General features: G+C 36.2%; 1 protein-coding gene across 6 annotated transcripts in view; it reads right to left on the bottom strand.

Annotated features, from left to right (window-relative positions):
• Nucleotides 1-283: 283 nt before the first annotated feature.
• Nucleotides 284-14,828, bottom strand: part of LOC113514601 (bromodomain adjacent to zinc finger domain protein 1A) — a 42,998-nt gene continuing 28,453 nt past the window's right edge. For 2 of the 6 annotated variants that reach the window (XM_052900529.1, XM_052900531.1), the window contains 7 exons: nt 13,949-14,151; nt 13,269-13,355; nt 10,047-10,161; nt 9,545-9,612; nt 9,091-9,251; nt 8,088-8,251; nt 284-7,122 (listed from right to left, as the gene is read on the bottom strand). In XM_052900529.1, coding sequence (XP_052756489.1) covers nt 6,927-7,122; nt 8,088-8,251; nt 9,091-9,251; nt 9,545-9,612; nt 10,047-10,161; nt 13,269-13,355; nt 13,949-14,151 — 994 coding nt within the window. In that variant the 3' untranslated portion in view covers nt 284-6,926. The remainder of the gene's footprint in view (nt 7,123-8,087; nt 8,252-9,090; nt 9,252-9,544; nt 9,613-10,046; nt 10,162-13,268; nt 13,356-13,948; nt 14,152-14,828) is intronic. The other 4 variants (XM_052900533.1, XM_052900534.1, XM_052900530.1 and 1 more) reach the window with 3 other exon arrangements.

The raw sequence follows: 14,828 nt of genomic DNA, 5'->3' as shown, positions 1-14,828 counted from the left end.
AAGCCAAATCTTTTAGTAATATAAATAAAACCATATTACGCCGACCCCAAATAATAATTGGGATAAGGGGAGGAAGATGATGACATAGATAATAATGTTTTAAAATGGTAATCAGATTTACCTCTAAACAGATTTTTCATCATTTTGTCACTATCAGAGCAAAATCTGCATCATGAAATAGTTACATTTGGGGCAACCCACAACACCCAGATTAGAGATTTTTTTTTATATACTAACTAAAGTTCTTTAAGGTTATTATGAAGATAAAATTATAATACAAGTATATGTGGTAAAAGTGCTTTATTCACTATAATATAAATTAAAAAAAAAAGACCTTACAAATTATATCAATAAATAAACGGTTGGCAAAATCATCAATATTGAAATTTGAAAATAACACACATTGTTCATCACAACACTATTATGTCCTAGAGGAATGCAATGCACAAGTATTAATCGATGCTATTAGTAAAATATACACTGGTCTCATATTTGGCTGTAAGTTTGCACAAGTAGTGACGTCATGAATCATTTAAAAATACAATCAATTATTTCTAAAATTTATTCGAATCTAGAAACTCAAGTTTTAACACGACGCCACACTTAGCAAATAGCTACTTAAAAAAAAATTATGGCTTTGCCTCATGTTGAAATTTTATTTGGTTATAAAAAAAAAAAAACTAATATAAAATTTAGCAAACAAAACCACAATGATGGATAAATCGAACTAAAGATTTTGAATCATAAACGATAAAACACCTAATAAAACTTAAGATTTAAAACAATAAACACTACAATTAAAATAATTAGGTACTATCCGTAGGCGAACACAAGCCTTGCATTGTTAGTTATATAATTTTATTATACTACTTTTGAGGTTTAGACTAAATGCAGGTAAAATATGTTCAATGTACAGGAAATTAACATTTGAAAACATTTACCGTTACTAAGAAGACAGGACACGTTATGATACACACATATATCTTAATACTTGTGGGCGTGAACCATGGATAGCAGGTAGTCACAACTCGACAATCATCTAAAAATATAATAATAGGTATGTAATAATGCGCCCGCGCCGATAAAATCTAACAAAACACACACATATTCTATCTAAATAACATAAAAACAAAATTGGACATATAATTTTGTATATTATGAATAAGTATTTATGCCTACTAGACTCACAATAGTAGGAAGAGGTAGAAAAAAAAATCCATTCTTACCCCCAGGAGGGAAAGTTGGTAAGGACAAGTGGAAGTAGCCATTTGTCCTTAATCATTATTGTATCAAGCATTAAGAATTTACTGCTTCACACTGTTTTCATCTTTTTCCGCCACTCCCCTAATTTTTATAATTTTAGTTGCAAAGGTCCAACTAACCCTTTCTGGGAATAAGCCCCTTTTGGGAATAGGTCTGCCGTTCCCAAGTTGTACCTATTTTGTATGTAATGTGACGATTCTGGCTTCTTATTATTAGTCCATATTTTACTTGATTATTTCTAAAAACATGAGTTTGAGGCCTAAATTATTTGGTCCTAATGATATATTAAACAATATTATATTGGTTGTTTTGTTAGACATGATCGCTATGGACGCTGCACGGCATTCACAATCATTGAAAATTATTACGGTATCAGCATAAACAAACTTATAAATTGTGATGATAACATAATCAATTTAAAAATCCGTTTCTCTCGGCAAGGAAATAGAATTTTCGACCTTGGCTTTTAAAACCCCATACAAGTTCTATAAGTTTATCTAAATACTATTCTGGTACCTTACTGCCAAGATCAATGGAGTGTTTAATAAAAATGCATTTTAAGACAATTTTGCTTAAGTGCTCCGAATTCATCCGAAGAGCATCGTAGATTTTGGGGTGTCATTTCTCTATACCTATCTCTTATCTTAATATTAGATAAATTTGCAAAATATTACGCCGACCCAAAATAATAATTGAGATAAGGGTAGGATGATGATAATTTCGCGAAATCACCGTTTTATGGACATTTTTTTTTATAACATAGGGGACAAACAAGCATGCGGCTCAACAGATGGTAAGTGCCAATACCAATAAGCTCTCGCAATATCAGGTGTGTTGCCAACCTTATAAGAAAAGATGTTCTTTTTTTGAAAGTTTAAATGTCGTAAAAGTAATAAACTGAAATTATAATAATTTTGACTATTAGAAACTTACTTCTTGTTGGTCCTTACAATAAAAACTTCGCTGCGACATCAAATTGGAATTTTCCTTTTTGAGCTAGGTTTAGAAATGACGCGCCAGAATCGACTCCAATCTTTTTAATCATTACCGAAATATTTTTTGCTATTACATAAACAGAAGGTCTACTCTTGAATCCAATATCAATCCAATCTATTGCCAGTGAGAATTTTATACTGCGCTCATGAAACAACAGTTAGGAATTAGGTTATAATTGGGATCGGTTTACAATAGTTTGCATTGGCAAGTTACACTAATATGCATCTATCAGAACAATATGGAGCCATTATGTCGCTAGTGTTGCAATTCGTGAATGCGAAACGTCTCAATATCAATATCGATTTATTGGTATTTATTTCAAGAGTAAGCTTACAGTTGTCTTCAGACAGGACGCATTAAAGTAAATCACATGTAGGTCTCTAGTATAGTAGGTATAGTCTATATACATATTATTTTTTATATAAGCCTTTTATGGCCAGTAATGATTTCATTATAAGATTACAAGGCAATAACAGCGCTACAGACGAATCAATAAAGTATAATTTGCGACTTACATTGCTTTAAGTACTAGTGTATGGACCGCATACTATTGAGGTCGATTCCGAGGCGATATTTCTCTAAGCCTGTCTGTAAAATAATACAGTGAACGCTCTATACCATATAAGCAACTCATTTGAACCACTTTCAATAATTATTGGGAAAAGTTTCTTATAGGGGAAAAAAAAGGAGTATAAAACTACTTACCGTCTGGAAAATATTTTTACTTATATCTTTTACTAACTAAGCTGAGTAGAATAAATAAAATATAAAGAATGTTGCTTATATAGAGCGTTCACTGTATTTAAATTTGATATGACCGCAAAATCTTTATCGTAAATAATTACTCAATTATGAATTAAATTTCTAATAGATCAAGTGATAATTATTAGAATTATTTATTTATATATACATTATATGACAGCCCATAAAACAGTTATTTCGCTAAACCATCAAATTGGGTTGGAAATAAGTTTAGAAAAATCGCGCCTTGGAATCGGTTTAAATTACTTTTTTATATTTCAGGCTATATATATATCTTATGTATGTAGTAATTTATAGACATATAATTTTATACACTTTTATCAGTATTGTGGAACAAATGCAAAGTATTTTAAAGTAAATATTAGATAGCAAAGGTGTGTAAAAATATAATAGAAAGTGAAACTAATTAGAAATAAAATAAATATGACCAAGTTTCGACTTAGATAAAAAAAAAAGCGAGATAAAAAGAAGAAATGGAACATTTTCAGCACATATTTAGAAGAACTTTAAAATTAAAAAATAGTAAATGCAATATTTAAGTTGTAGGTGGCCATAAACATTTACTGCTTCGTACCAACATGGATTTTATATTTTTTTTTTATAAAGCAACGTCACCCACGCAGTACCGATATCACTTTCTAGTTAGTAACAAGATCTTTAAGAAATGTTGCGGAGTTAAGGGGTAACAAAACATGTCAATATTCCTACCATTGTAAAGCAAGTGAAGCCATTATTTTTAATACTACTATGGTGGCAAATAAGCATACGGTCGTCTATTGGTAAACAGGATTACCATAGTCTATGGAAGCCTGTAACACCATGGTAACGCGCGCCTTGCCGACCAATAGGATCTGTACATGGCCACAGACAATATAATACATGGTTAAACACGGTTTTTCTGTTATTAAATTTTATTATAACTACCTTCAAGTTTAATATAATAAATTTTGTATCATTTTAAATTATTCAAACTCTCCGGCGATAGCAAACCAAATTCGAGTTACGGCGGTAAGTTAGCCTCCTTGCCGATAATACGCTTGGCGAAATTTGAACATGTGTATTAATTTCTCCACAATGTTGGTAATGGCCAACAAATGCTTCTAGCTACCCTCTCAGAGATTATAGTCGTCTCCATATACAGGGTATAAGGGGCAGGTTGGCAATAGCTGTAACAGTGAATTCAGACCATTATTCTGAACTGAAAATCAATAGAAATTCTTTCTTGAAAATTTTAACTTTTTTTTTTTATAACTATATAATAAAATTATATAGTGAAAAATTACAAAATAAAAAAAAAACAACAATGTAATATTAGTATTAAAATTCTACCGCGACGCGCGGAATAAACTGTGTAACGTTAACGCCACAAGCGTGCGAGGACTACCTACGAAGAAGCGCCGTTGACCGCGCGGTGTGGATATACCGCGTCGCGTGGAGTACGTCGTAAAACTTCAAAATACATTGCGCGGCGTCAAAAATAAGAATCGTTAATTATATAACTGTGGTGTATTTCCAATGGGAAAATAATCTGCCGTCTGATTTAGACCATTGATCTGAATCAGCCGTTTTCGTTTTGTCCAAACCTGTCTCTTCCACCCTGTATAATTTTAATGAACTTATTGTTCTAATGTAGGTATATGTAAACAATATAGTAGATAAATAACAATGGCGGATGAAGTATTTTTTTTTAATACACAGGGTGCAAATGAGCGGTTCACCTGATGGTAAGTGACTACCGCCGCCCATGATCACTCGCAACACCAGAAGCATTGCAGGTGTGCCGTCTGCTTTTTAAGTATGCGGTCTTTTTAAATATTTAATATGAAAAAACACCCTATAATGGATCTCTAAATCATTTATTACACGATTTAATACCTTTTCCTACCTTATGAATTATATATTACATTGCAATGATCAACTCTGGTGTACAACTAAATCAATCAACAAACATTACTGATATCACATTATGCTGGTTCCACACATGCGGCAATCTTAACGAATTCGGCGTTCCTTGATTCGTAGAATATTGCGTATCGTAAGAAATCAAAAGAAAAAAAAAATCATCTTCATCAGTATTCTATAAAGGTTTTAAATATCTCAAGTACTGGCTGTACATGGGCGTGGCATTTTTGCATTTTCATTGTAATTGTGAAAATATAGTAATAAATTTAATTTTGCGTAACGTTCGAATATAACTTTATATGCATGCAGATGTTACTACTATAACTGGGTATTGTCGCGAATATTCGGACTTAAATTTGTTCGGGTAGCGGTACCTCAAACAGTATTAGACCATATGACTAAATATCGTACTTGTACTGTGTGGTTGGAAAAGTCATATTCGTCTATTACTACTTTGTTCTTGGACTAATACACACGTAAGACAACTACTATAAGGCAATCAACAGCGATCTTTTTGAGAAATTGTAATGAGTCGTATGAATGATAAGAACGAGAGAGATAAGAATGTAGTAATCATAAATAAGTAAAAAAAAAAAATTAGATAACTGTTGTTCAGAATATCTAAGCCATTTTATAACCAGCCACATTAACACTGTAACTTTTTAGTGGTGAAATATAACGGAACTTGAGCACGAATTGTGTCCGACGATAAACGCAGGTGTGGTTCCAGCATTAAGATATCCTTGTTTTATAAATTGGTTCCAATGAAGTTGGTGGTACATCAGAGCCGGGAATCATATTTATTGAAATGCGACAACAACTCGAAACAATTACAATTGACATATCCGAATTCAATTAACGCTAATTTATGATTAATTTATCGTATAATTTACATTATTACATATCTGTTCGTTACATCACAATTACTTAACAATTTAATTATAATTAAGGCCTATTCACATTTTATCCATTCCAAAACAAGCTTTTTTTAAGCATATACAATTTATATCGGGAAAACAAATATATCACATACTAAGCCACAGTAGCGACAAAATCAATTGGCAATGGCCGAATGTTCGCGCGAACATGTCTAGCGGAGTGGAGTTTTCTGTACTGTATTTCTTAAAGTGAGGTTAGACCGAGCGAGCAGATCTTTCTTTATTCTTTATTTTTTTATTTAGTGTTCGTCTGTGTGGTGATGGCATAAGAATACGCTGTCACCATATCTTTTCGTTCCTTGGTCAGCCAGACATCGTAAGAAGGAATATTAAAGGAACAGAGTATGTTGCAAGTAGGAATCTAGGAATTATTTATGGAACGTAATTTTTTTTTAAATCCAACCAGTCCAGCTGGATCGTCTTTATTAATTTTTACGATAGTAAACTGCAATAAAATATTGCAACTTGATGGATAAATTTGCATAAAAATTAAGTTAAAAAAATTTACCTGCTGAGCGATCTGTTCCCAAATAAACATATACATATTGGTGAATAAATATAAGTGCCTATCTAATTACTGTCCCATTACCGGACAACCCTCCATTACTACTAGAATCTACAAAATGCGGATTGATTACATCATTTTGCAAGCGGTAACTCCTTTTATTGTTATAGACATTATCAGTTCAATACGCACACTACTTATTTTGTTATTGTAATGAATGCAGTTGGTAGTTTGTAAAAATAACTGTATTCAAATGTACAAGTACAGAATAAAAATTGAAATCGGTACACATTGTTTGACCAATATAGCCTTGTCTATGGAACGAGCCAAGTATCAAACTTAGGTACTCATATGTACTGTTATTTAACTAGTACAGCAATTAAGCGCTATGTACACTGATACAATATAATCAATGTCACTGCAAAATTTACACTATACCTCTTCGGTGTATGTAGAAAAAACACTATCACATTTGGTGGTTTTTGGGAGTCACACATAAAATGTGCAACGACTCATCAGTAGGTGATGTAGTCTCGAAGGCGCGGGGGCGCGGCCGCCCATCACTTGTGCTTGGGGCGCTTGGCGCGCGGCGCCTCGGCCTCCGACGACGCGGCCCGCTTATGTCGCAGCATCGCCTCCTCCTCCTCCTCCTCCTCGCCCTCCTCCACGGCTTGGTCCAGCTGGATTTCGGGCAGCGACGGCAGCTTGAGCTCCGCGCATCGCTTGTTAATGTACTTCTCTAGCCGCCAACCAGCTCTGAAACAAAAAGTCGTTTTCTTTAGGCCATTTTCGATAAGTATTCTTCTTTTAATACTAATTTTTAAATAGATAAATAATAACCTTCTTTTACAGAACAAGTATATATTCTTTAAAGCACTTGTAAGTTACATATAATATAATGCATTTATAAATATTGTGAACAAGGGTGGACTTATCTCTGACAGTGATCTCTTCCAGTCAACCCAATGCAGTTAGAAAACATGTCGCTAGCGGGTAGCTGAAGTGCTACAACTATTAATATTTAGTGTACATAAACAAATATACAGTTAAATAAAATATTAAGTTTCATTAGTCAAAATAGTCTCACTTATTCAACTAAAGCTATATTTTCATTGTGATTTGTTGGATATTTGCCTCTCATAAGTCTCTTAACAGATCTCCATACAGTGACGGAATATAAGTATTACAATTGAACGACAGGATTTTTAAGATTTTTTTTTTATACAACTTAGAATGGCAAACAAGCTGACGGCCCACCTGATGGAAAGTGGTAACCGTCGCCTATAGACATGAGCAGTACCATGGACATAACAGAGAATACTGTTTCGCCCATGATACCCCCTATGCGTTGCCATTCCTGAGGACTCAGGTGTTATTCCTCTGTACCCAGTAAATTCACGCCATATCCCGCCCTTCAAATCGAAACACAGCCATGCAAACACAACTGCTTCACGGTTGAAACACGAATGGGACAGAGGTACCCAAGCAATCGACTTTTGTACAAAGTCTCCCTCTGGTAATTATAATTATAAGCATATATTCACCATGTAATTAATAGTTTTAGATATGCATAAAAACAAAGCTTTTATACTGTATAAATGGGCCATTCCCTCCTTCGCCGTGGGTGTCGTAAGAGGCCAATAAGGGAACATAATGGTGAAGGAATGGCAATATTTTATAAAAACAATAGACAATAATTTTAGACAAATAATATCACTCACTTGGCAACCGGATGTGTGTCCTTGTTGTACGTGTAGCAATTGGTGAGCACGAGCGCCGCATCCGCGATCAGTTCCCCGTCCGTGGCGTACTCGCCGCCGTCCAGCTTCGACTTGATCGTGCTGAAGTCCATCGGTTGCTCGATTATATCCAGATAGTCCGGCACCTGGGCGCAGTACCAAATAATTAAAGATTGTGTCTCACAAAAAAAAAAAAAAAACTATTTCAATTGTCACAAAATTAGTTATTTTTCTCTAAAAACTAAACTACTGAATCGATTTTAATAAAATTTATTTAATTAAATGACTTTATTGACCACAAAAGAAATAAAGTAAAGGTTTGGGGAAGTAAATTGTTAGTAATAGTCGTTGGCGTATCCACTAATGAACCTTCACGCTGCACCCCAAGAAATCATCTTGGACGATTCCTGGTGAATACATCATTATGGACTACTGACTTACTTGACTTCATCATCACTATCATCCCTCACAGGTGCTCTGCCTTACTAGCGTAATCGAATAGAGTTAGCGAGATTAATATATTATCCATAGAAATGCTCGTTTTTTTAATAGGCTAATTATGGAATGGTAACCCCGCCTGCGCTATCAGTATACGCTGGCACATTAGCAGCAATTATGGACGATACGTGAGGATGAAAGCAGGTCAGTTAGTCCATCGTGATGAAATTCACGTTTGTTTTACCAGTTGAATTAACCACTATGGTTTCCAGGGGAAACTGCATGGAGATCGACCTGATAGGGTATATTGCTAGCAATGGAGATGTTAGATCCTCATTCCTAATCCCTTCCCCCCGGTAAATTTGCATGCTCTTTTCCGCGCTTAGCCTCTTATTTGGGCCGTTGTGCGTATGAGTCTTGGCTAGTACAACCAGCCCATCTCCGTCCAGAAGCACAGACGCTTTCTGGGATCTTCACAGGCCTCACGGAGCGACCTCACCTGTCCGAGGATTTCTAAATGTTGTCAGAATCTTATGTGCACACTAACATCGTCGGTGGAGACGGGCTCGTAGAAGGGCCAGCAGTCGCGGTGTTTCATGACGTCGCGCAGCAGCTGCTGCAGGCGCTCGGCGTGCAGCTCGCCGTCCTCCTCCTCGCCCTCCGCCTCCTCGTACCGCGCGCTGCGCTTCCTACCGCTCGTGCGCTCCTCTGTATTAGAAAAATATAAAAAAAGAAGTACAGTACCATATACGAGTGGCATATGAATCTATTGACAGAATGTAACAGTAATGGCCGACGTATTAATCTTTCTCATGTGCGCGGAAGCGAAGACGTTGCTACCGACAGATTGGACTGCCAATTGATGTTGATCTGTCAACTGTTACTTGATATACTTTGCATGGAAAATTATATAATAATGGAAAATAAAAACTGTTATATATTCACAATGCATACATATGATTATCGATTTCGTGGTTTATCTATAAACAAAACAAACATACCGTCTACACCATTCGTTAGAGATGTCTTTGATCTCCTGCCTGTGCTTGTGTTTGCGTGACTTTTTGGTCTAAAAAGAAAAAAAAGAAAGAAAAATTAACTTAAAGATATAGCACATGTACCTACAGCATACAGAAAATGTAGACTGTAGACAGAGAAAGAGAAGGAATATTCTTTACATATTTTGAATTACAGTTTCTAGACAACAATGTATTAAAAATAAATCTTTAATATGATTTTAATTATCATAAACTTAGTTTCGGATCACCGAAACAAATTTTGATAAATGGTAGTAAATTAATATTTCTTAAATAAAGAATAAAATATGTTAATAACGGCCGCAACAGAATATCAGTACTTTGCTCTTTTGAGGGCGGAGCAATGTATTTTTGCATTATATTATCTCTTTTTACTTTTTTTACAGACATACAGTCTGTTGTTATTTGTGTGCTGTAAGTTATGCAAATAAATTATATATCTATCTGTAAAAAAAAAAATACTTACTTTCGCCCTCTTTTAGCGCCACCGTTCTGCAGCGGCGACTGCTCCTTGCTGCCGCGCGACCGTCGCCCCTTCAGCTTCACCAGCGCTGTATTGTACTCGCTGTCGTCAGAATCTGCTGAATAATACAGAACATACATAGTGTTAGGTAGTCCGGCTCGAAGGACCAGAAGATGTATGGTTCATACATTGTGAATGCTGCTGATAAGATATCGTAAATAAAAGATGATAATATATTGATGATGTGTGAGTACACAGGGTCGATACACGACTTTATCTATTTATTTATTTTACACTTTATTGCACTATTCATAAAATAGTAAATACAGTTAATTTTAATGACAAATTATTTATTACATGAACTGATTTTATTATTTATGTTAAAATGTGAATAAGACAAAAATGCTGCTCGAGCGATATGTACGGTTGTAGACTGTACAAATATAATATTATGTTACTTCTATATAGTACATATACAACAAAATATGGTTTGTCTTGAAGCTCAAATGTAGTGTTAGCACATTACATACAACGCATGCTGATTTAGAGATGAATCTATCGATCTTGGTTTTATAAGATACGGAATATTATAGCTTGAAATTCATAAATTATTATTTTATTTCCACGTTCAACTGCAAAAAAACTTGACCTCTTGTTATATGGACCTTAATAAATCCACTCATCAGGGCATATCCAGAGAATTAGATCAATGCCTATTTCTTTATTCAAAAGCAGTCGTAATACATGTTGTTGTGATAAAAGCACGTAATACACGAATATCTATCTGATTACAATAGACTTATCAGTCTTGATCGGTGTTTCCCACCGTGGGGCCCACGCTCCACAGGGGGGCAATTTGATAGTTAAGGAAGGGCAATTGAAAAATGGACTCGAAGCGATTTTAACCCTCTTGCTCCGGGCCATTTAAATGCAATGCTAGTAGATATCGGTGCCAAATTTAACAAAAAAAAAAAAAAGTTAATTAAAAAAAATGCTGTATATATTTATTAGGTATAATTTCATTTGACGTTACCAAAACATCAACTGGGCGATTAGAGTCGTCAAACTTTGTGAGAAAAAATTATGTATGGGGGCATAAAATTTTAGAAATGTTTAAGTGGGGCATGGCACAAAAACGATTGGCAGACCCTGGTCTACATTCTCTCAGATACTTGCACAAAAGATTTCTTGCTCATCGTTATCACCTTATCAAGCTTATCATCTGTCCACTGCTGAACATAGACCTCCCCGTTGGGGGGATTTGCAAACGTACAAGGAAATTTGGGGAGAACGGGCATAAGGAACGGTCCCGAGCCACCTATAAAACCTGGGGACTGGGGGGCGATTTTTCCCTGATTTTGTTATTTGAGAGTTCTGCTAGTGTTTGCCACGCTTGGCTGACGAGTGAGCTACTGCAGTTAAGCTATGGTGATATTTTAAGAGGGACGCTGCTGCCCATCCCTCGACCGTTAACTTCCCTTAGTTGCCTCTTACAACACCCATGGGAAAGTTAAAGAAATATTAAAAGTAAATAAAAGATTATTTTTCAGGAAATAAAATAAATTATGGTATTATTAATTTGATTATTACACTTCCATCCAATAATAACACAATTATGTGCGAGGTTCGTATTATAACTATGTTATAATTACAAGAAATATTATTATTTTGTTATATTATGTATTACGTTATGGTTAAACACCGTAGCAAAGTAAGGCAAAAGAAACCAAGACCCAAGTTTTAAGACAGATGGCGACACCATAGAGGTGAAGTGTCAATTAAAAAAAAAAGAGCGGCAAATATGGCGGTTGTCAAAGCGATAATATACACCGAAAGCGCGGTAATGAGTGTAATGAGATGAGCTGGCAGTCACGACGAGGATATTGAAACCGATTCTGTAATATTATATATAAATATATATTCTTTATTGCACTTGTAACTTACATATAAAATAATACATTTATAAATATTGTGAACAAGGGTGGACTTATCTCTGACAGAGATCTCTTCCAGTCAACCCAGTACAGTAAGAAAACATGTTGCTAGCGGGCAGCTGAAGTGCTACAACTATTAATATTTAGTGTACATAAACAAATATACAGTTAAATAAAATATTAAAATATATAATAAAATATTACATAAATACGTATATAAATACAATAATGAGTAGGGATAATATTTATATTATTATATGTATCATATCTCCCATATTTAGAACTAACAAAATTTTTCATCGTGCCTCCCACCAAATTGTTTATAATTACTCCTCTCCATCCAAAGGTTGCCTGCAAGAGATCGCTCTTAGCGATAAGGTCGCCCATTGTTTTCTCATTGTGATTATTTCTTGTAATTGTTTATATTTATAATAAGTTTACTATTGTAATCTTATGGAGGAAACAATAAAGAGTATCTATCTATAAATACATATACTATAAATAAATATTATATAATTCTCAAGACATTTCTTCAAAATTCTTTAATGATACATAAAGGTAGATATGGCCTGCCTGTGCTGTGGAGTAGTTCTGAGGTTACTTTCTGCGGATAATTATATTGTTATTTTATTAATAATAAGCGCTAGACAATCACATCAATAGGTTGGTTCTCAAGCAAGCATACTCTGTATGAGGAATCAGATTTACAAGAATGAAACAACCCAGAACACCCAGTTTGTTTCATAAATAATACAGACTGAAAGTCGACTCCGCTTAGTAGAAGGCACATGAGAAATATAATGATATTAGTTATTATGTATGTTAAATATATCGCATACGATTACTAAGTGTTCTATTTCATAAAAAATATACCTCGACAATTATCCTCATGTGCGTAGGCTCTTCTCGAACGTTAGTTAGTCGATTAGAATTAATTTGTTTAATTCCGCTACCTTTAGTACGCGTGCGACTACCAAATAGTCGAAGATTGACTATTATTATAGAAGCTGTACGACCTTCCATATTAGTCATCAATCTCCGACCTTCATTCAGTCCACGCACATGTTGTGACACGCGTTTCACCTAATTTCATTTGATTTTTTTTCTAATTGACTAACCAATGATATTGACTTTTGCAAAATAACACCTTGTTCAGTAAATTCTTATTGAACAACATTTAAGAGTACGACAGAATCGATTATAAACTGTATAGCGTGCTGCGTGTTAGAGCGAGAGCGGCATAGTTGTGGCGAAGTGTGAGGATGAGGGCGAGAGCGATGGCGAGACGAACCGGAGCTGTTGCGGCGGCTGTCGAGCGCGCGCGTGTACTGGTGGATGTTGGAGATGGCGGCCGCCGCGCACCGCCGCACGCTGTGCTCTTTGGACATTACGGTACACGTTAGCTTATTGTCTATGTCTGTTGTTTTTTTTTTTAATACTAGGCACGAACTGTCGCAATTGCAATTTTGTGTGGATATTATCATCATGCAATGTAAAAATCTGATCATTTGGGGTCACTTCAAGTGATTAATGTTTAAATTATTAAATACTATTTAACATCATTCAGATACAAAAAATAAATAATTATGATCTGTTTCAGTGTCAACACAGAACAGATTTTTTGTACTATAAAATTGGAAGCACTGTACTTACCATTCAGTTTATTGATATAAAAGGTGAGTAAATATTCACAGATATTTCTTTGAATGGGTGGGCATCAGGCAATTTTCAGTAGGACATGGCCCACTCGGCTCCTCTTACATACCTAAAGTGGGCGGAATGCGTACCTCGGGCGGGGTGCAGGCAGGCAGGCGGAGGGCCGGCAGTACGTACCTCGGGCGGGGTGCAGGCAGGCAGGCGGAGGGCCGGCAGTACGTACCTCGGGCGGGGTGCAGGCAGGCAGGCGGAGGGCCGGCAGTACGTACCTCGGGCGGGGTGCAGGCAGGCAGGCGGAGGGCCGGCAGTACGTACCTCGGGCGGGGTGCAGGCAGGCGTCGCAGCGCCAGCGGCGCGCGGCGCGGGCGGGCGGCGCGGGGCGGGCGCACTCGCGGTGGTAGCGGGCGCCGCAGCCGTCGCACGCGGCCGCCAGCCGCCCGCCGCTGCCGCACGTGCCGCACACGGCCGACAGCAACGGCGACGATGACGACGTCGACGACGAACACGACGACGACGAGCTGAAATTCACGCGACCGGTACAGTATTCGTCTTTAAACAAAAGCGTTAACTAGGTAAGCAGGTATGCAGACTGAAATTGTACGGGCTGCTGCTACTCGTACAAGTGACAGTAGTAAAAGATATTGATTTAAAAGTTAATAACGATTTATTCACGGTAATATAATTGTTAATGTCTAAAGAGTGACGATAACCGCCATGATTCGATATATGTGTGAAATTACTAAATATATTAATACAAAATAAAGGAATCGGCGGCAGCACGATGCTCCTGATACAGGTGATAACATGTACTAGAAGATCACAACAACTATCGTCGTATTGTACCGATTGTTATGAAATATTTTATCATTACTGCTGATTTAACATTAATTCGACGCTGTACGATTATACCGTACTACATGCTGCAGACCGGAATAACAGAATAACACCATGAAACATTTTAAAATAAGAAATGATTGGACACTCGAGTTTACGTGCACTTGTCGATTATATTTCATTGTCCTTGTAATGATCGCAGTGTTTTTATATTTCCGTACTGGACACTTACACTCGCACACTGTACACTACCACGCACACTGTCGACGTCATTTCCTGCGAGGTCACTGTCGGAATTGCTGTCGACGCCTTACGCGGTGGCGAGTTCAGATAACTCTCATCATAAACGCTGTACCATACA

Source organism: Galleria mellonella, unplaced genomic scaffold (assembly GCF_026898425.1).
Source record: "Galleria mellonella isolate WM207_F2 unplaced genomic scaffold, CSIRO_AGI_GalMel_v1 utg65, whole genome shotgun sequence".
Classification (NCBI taxonomy): Eukaryota; Metazoa; Arthropoda; class Insecta; order Lepidoptera; family Pyralidae; genus Galleria; species Galleria mellonella.
Note: the sequence above shows the minus strand (reverse complement) of the source record. Positions and strands in the feature narration are given on the sequence as shown.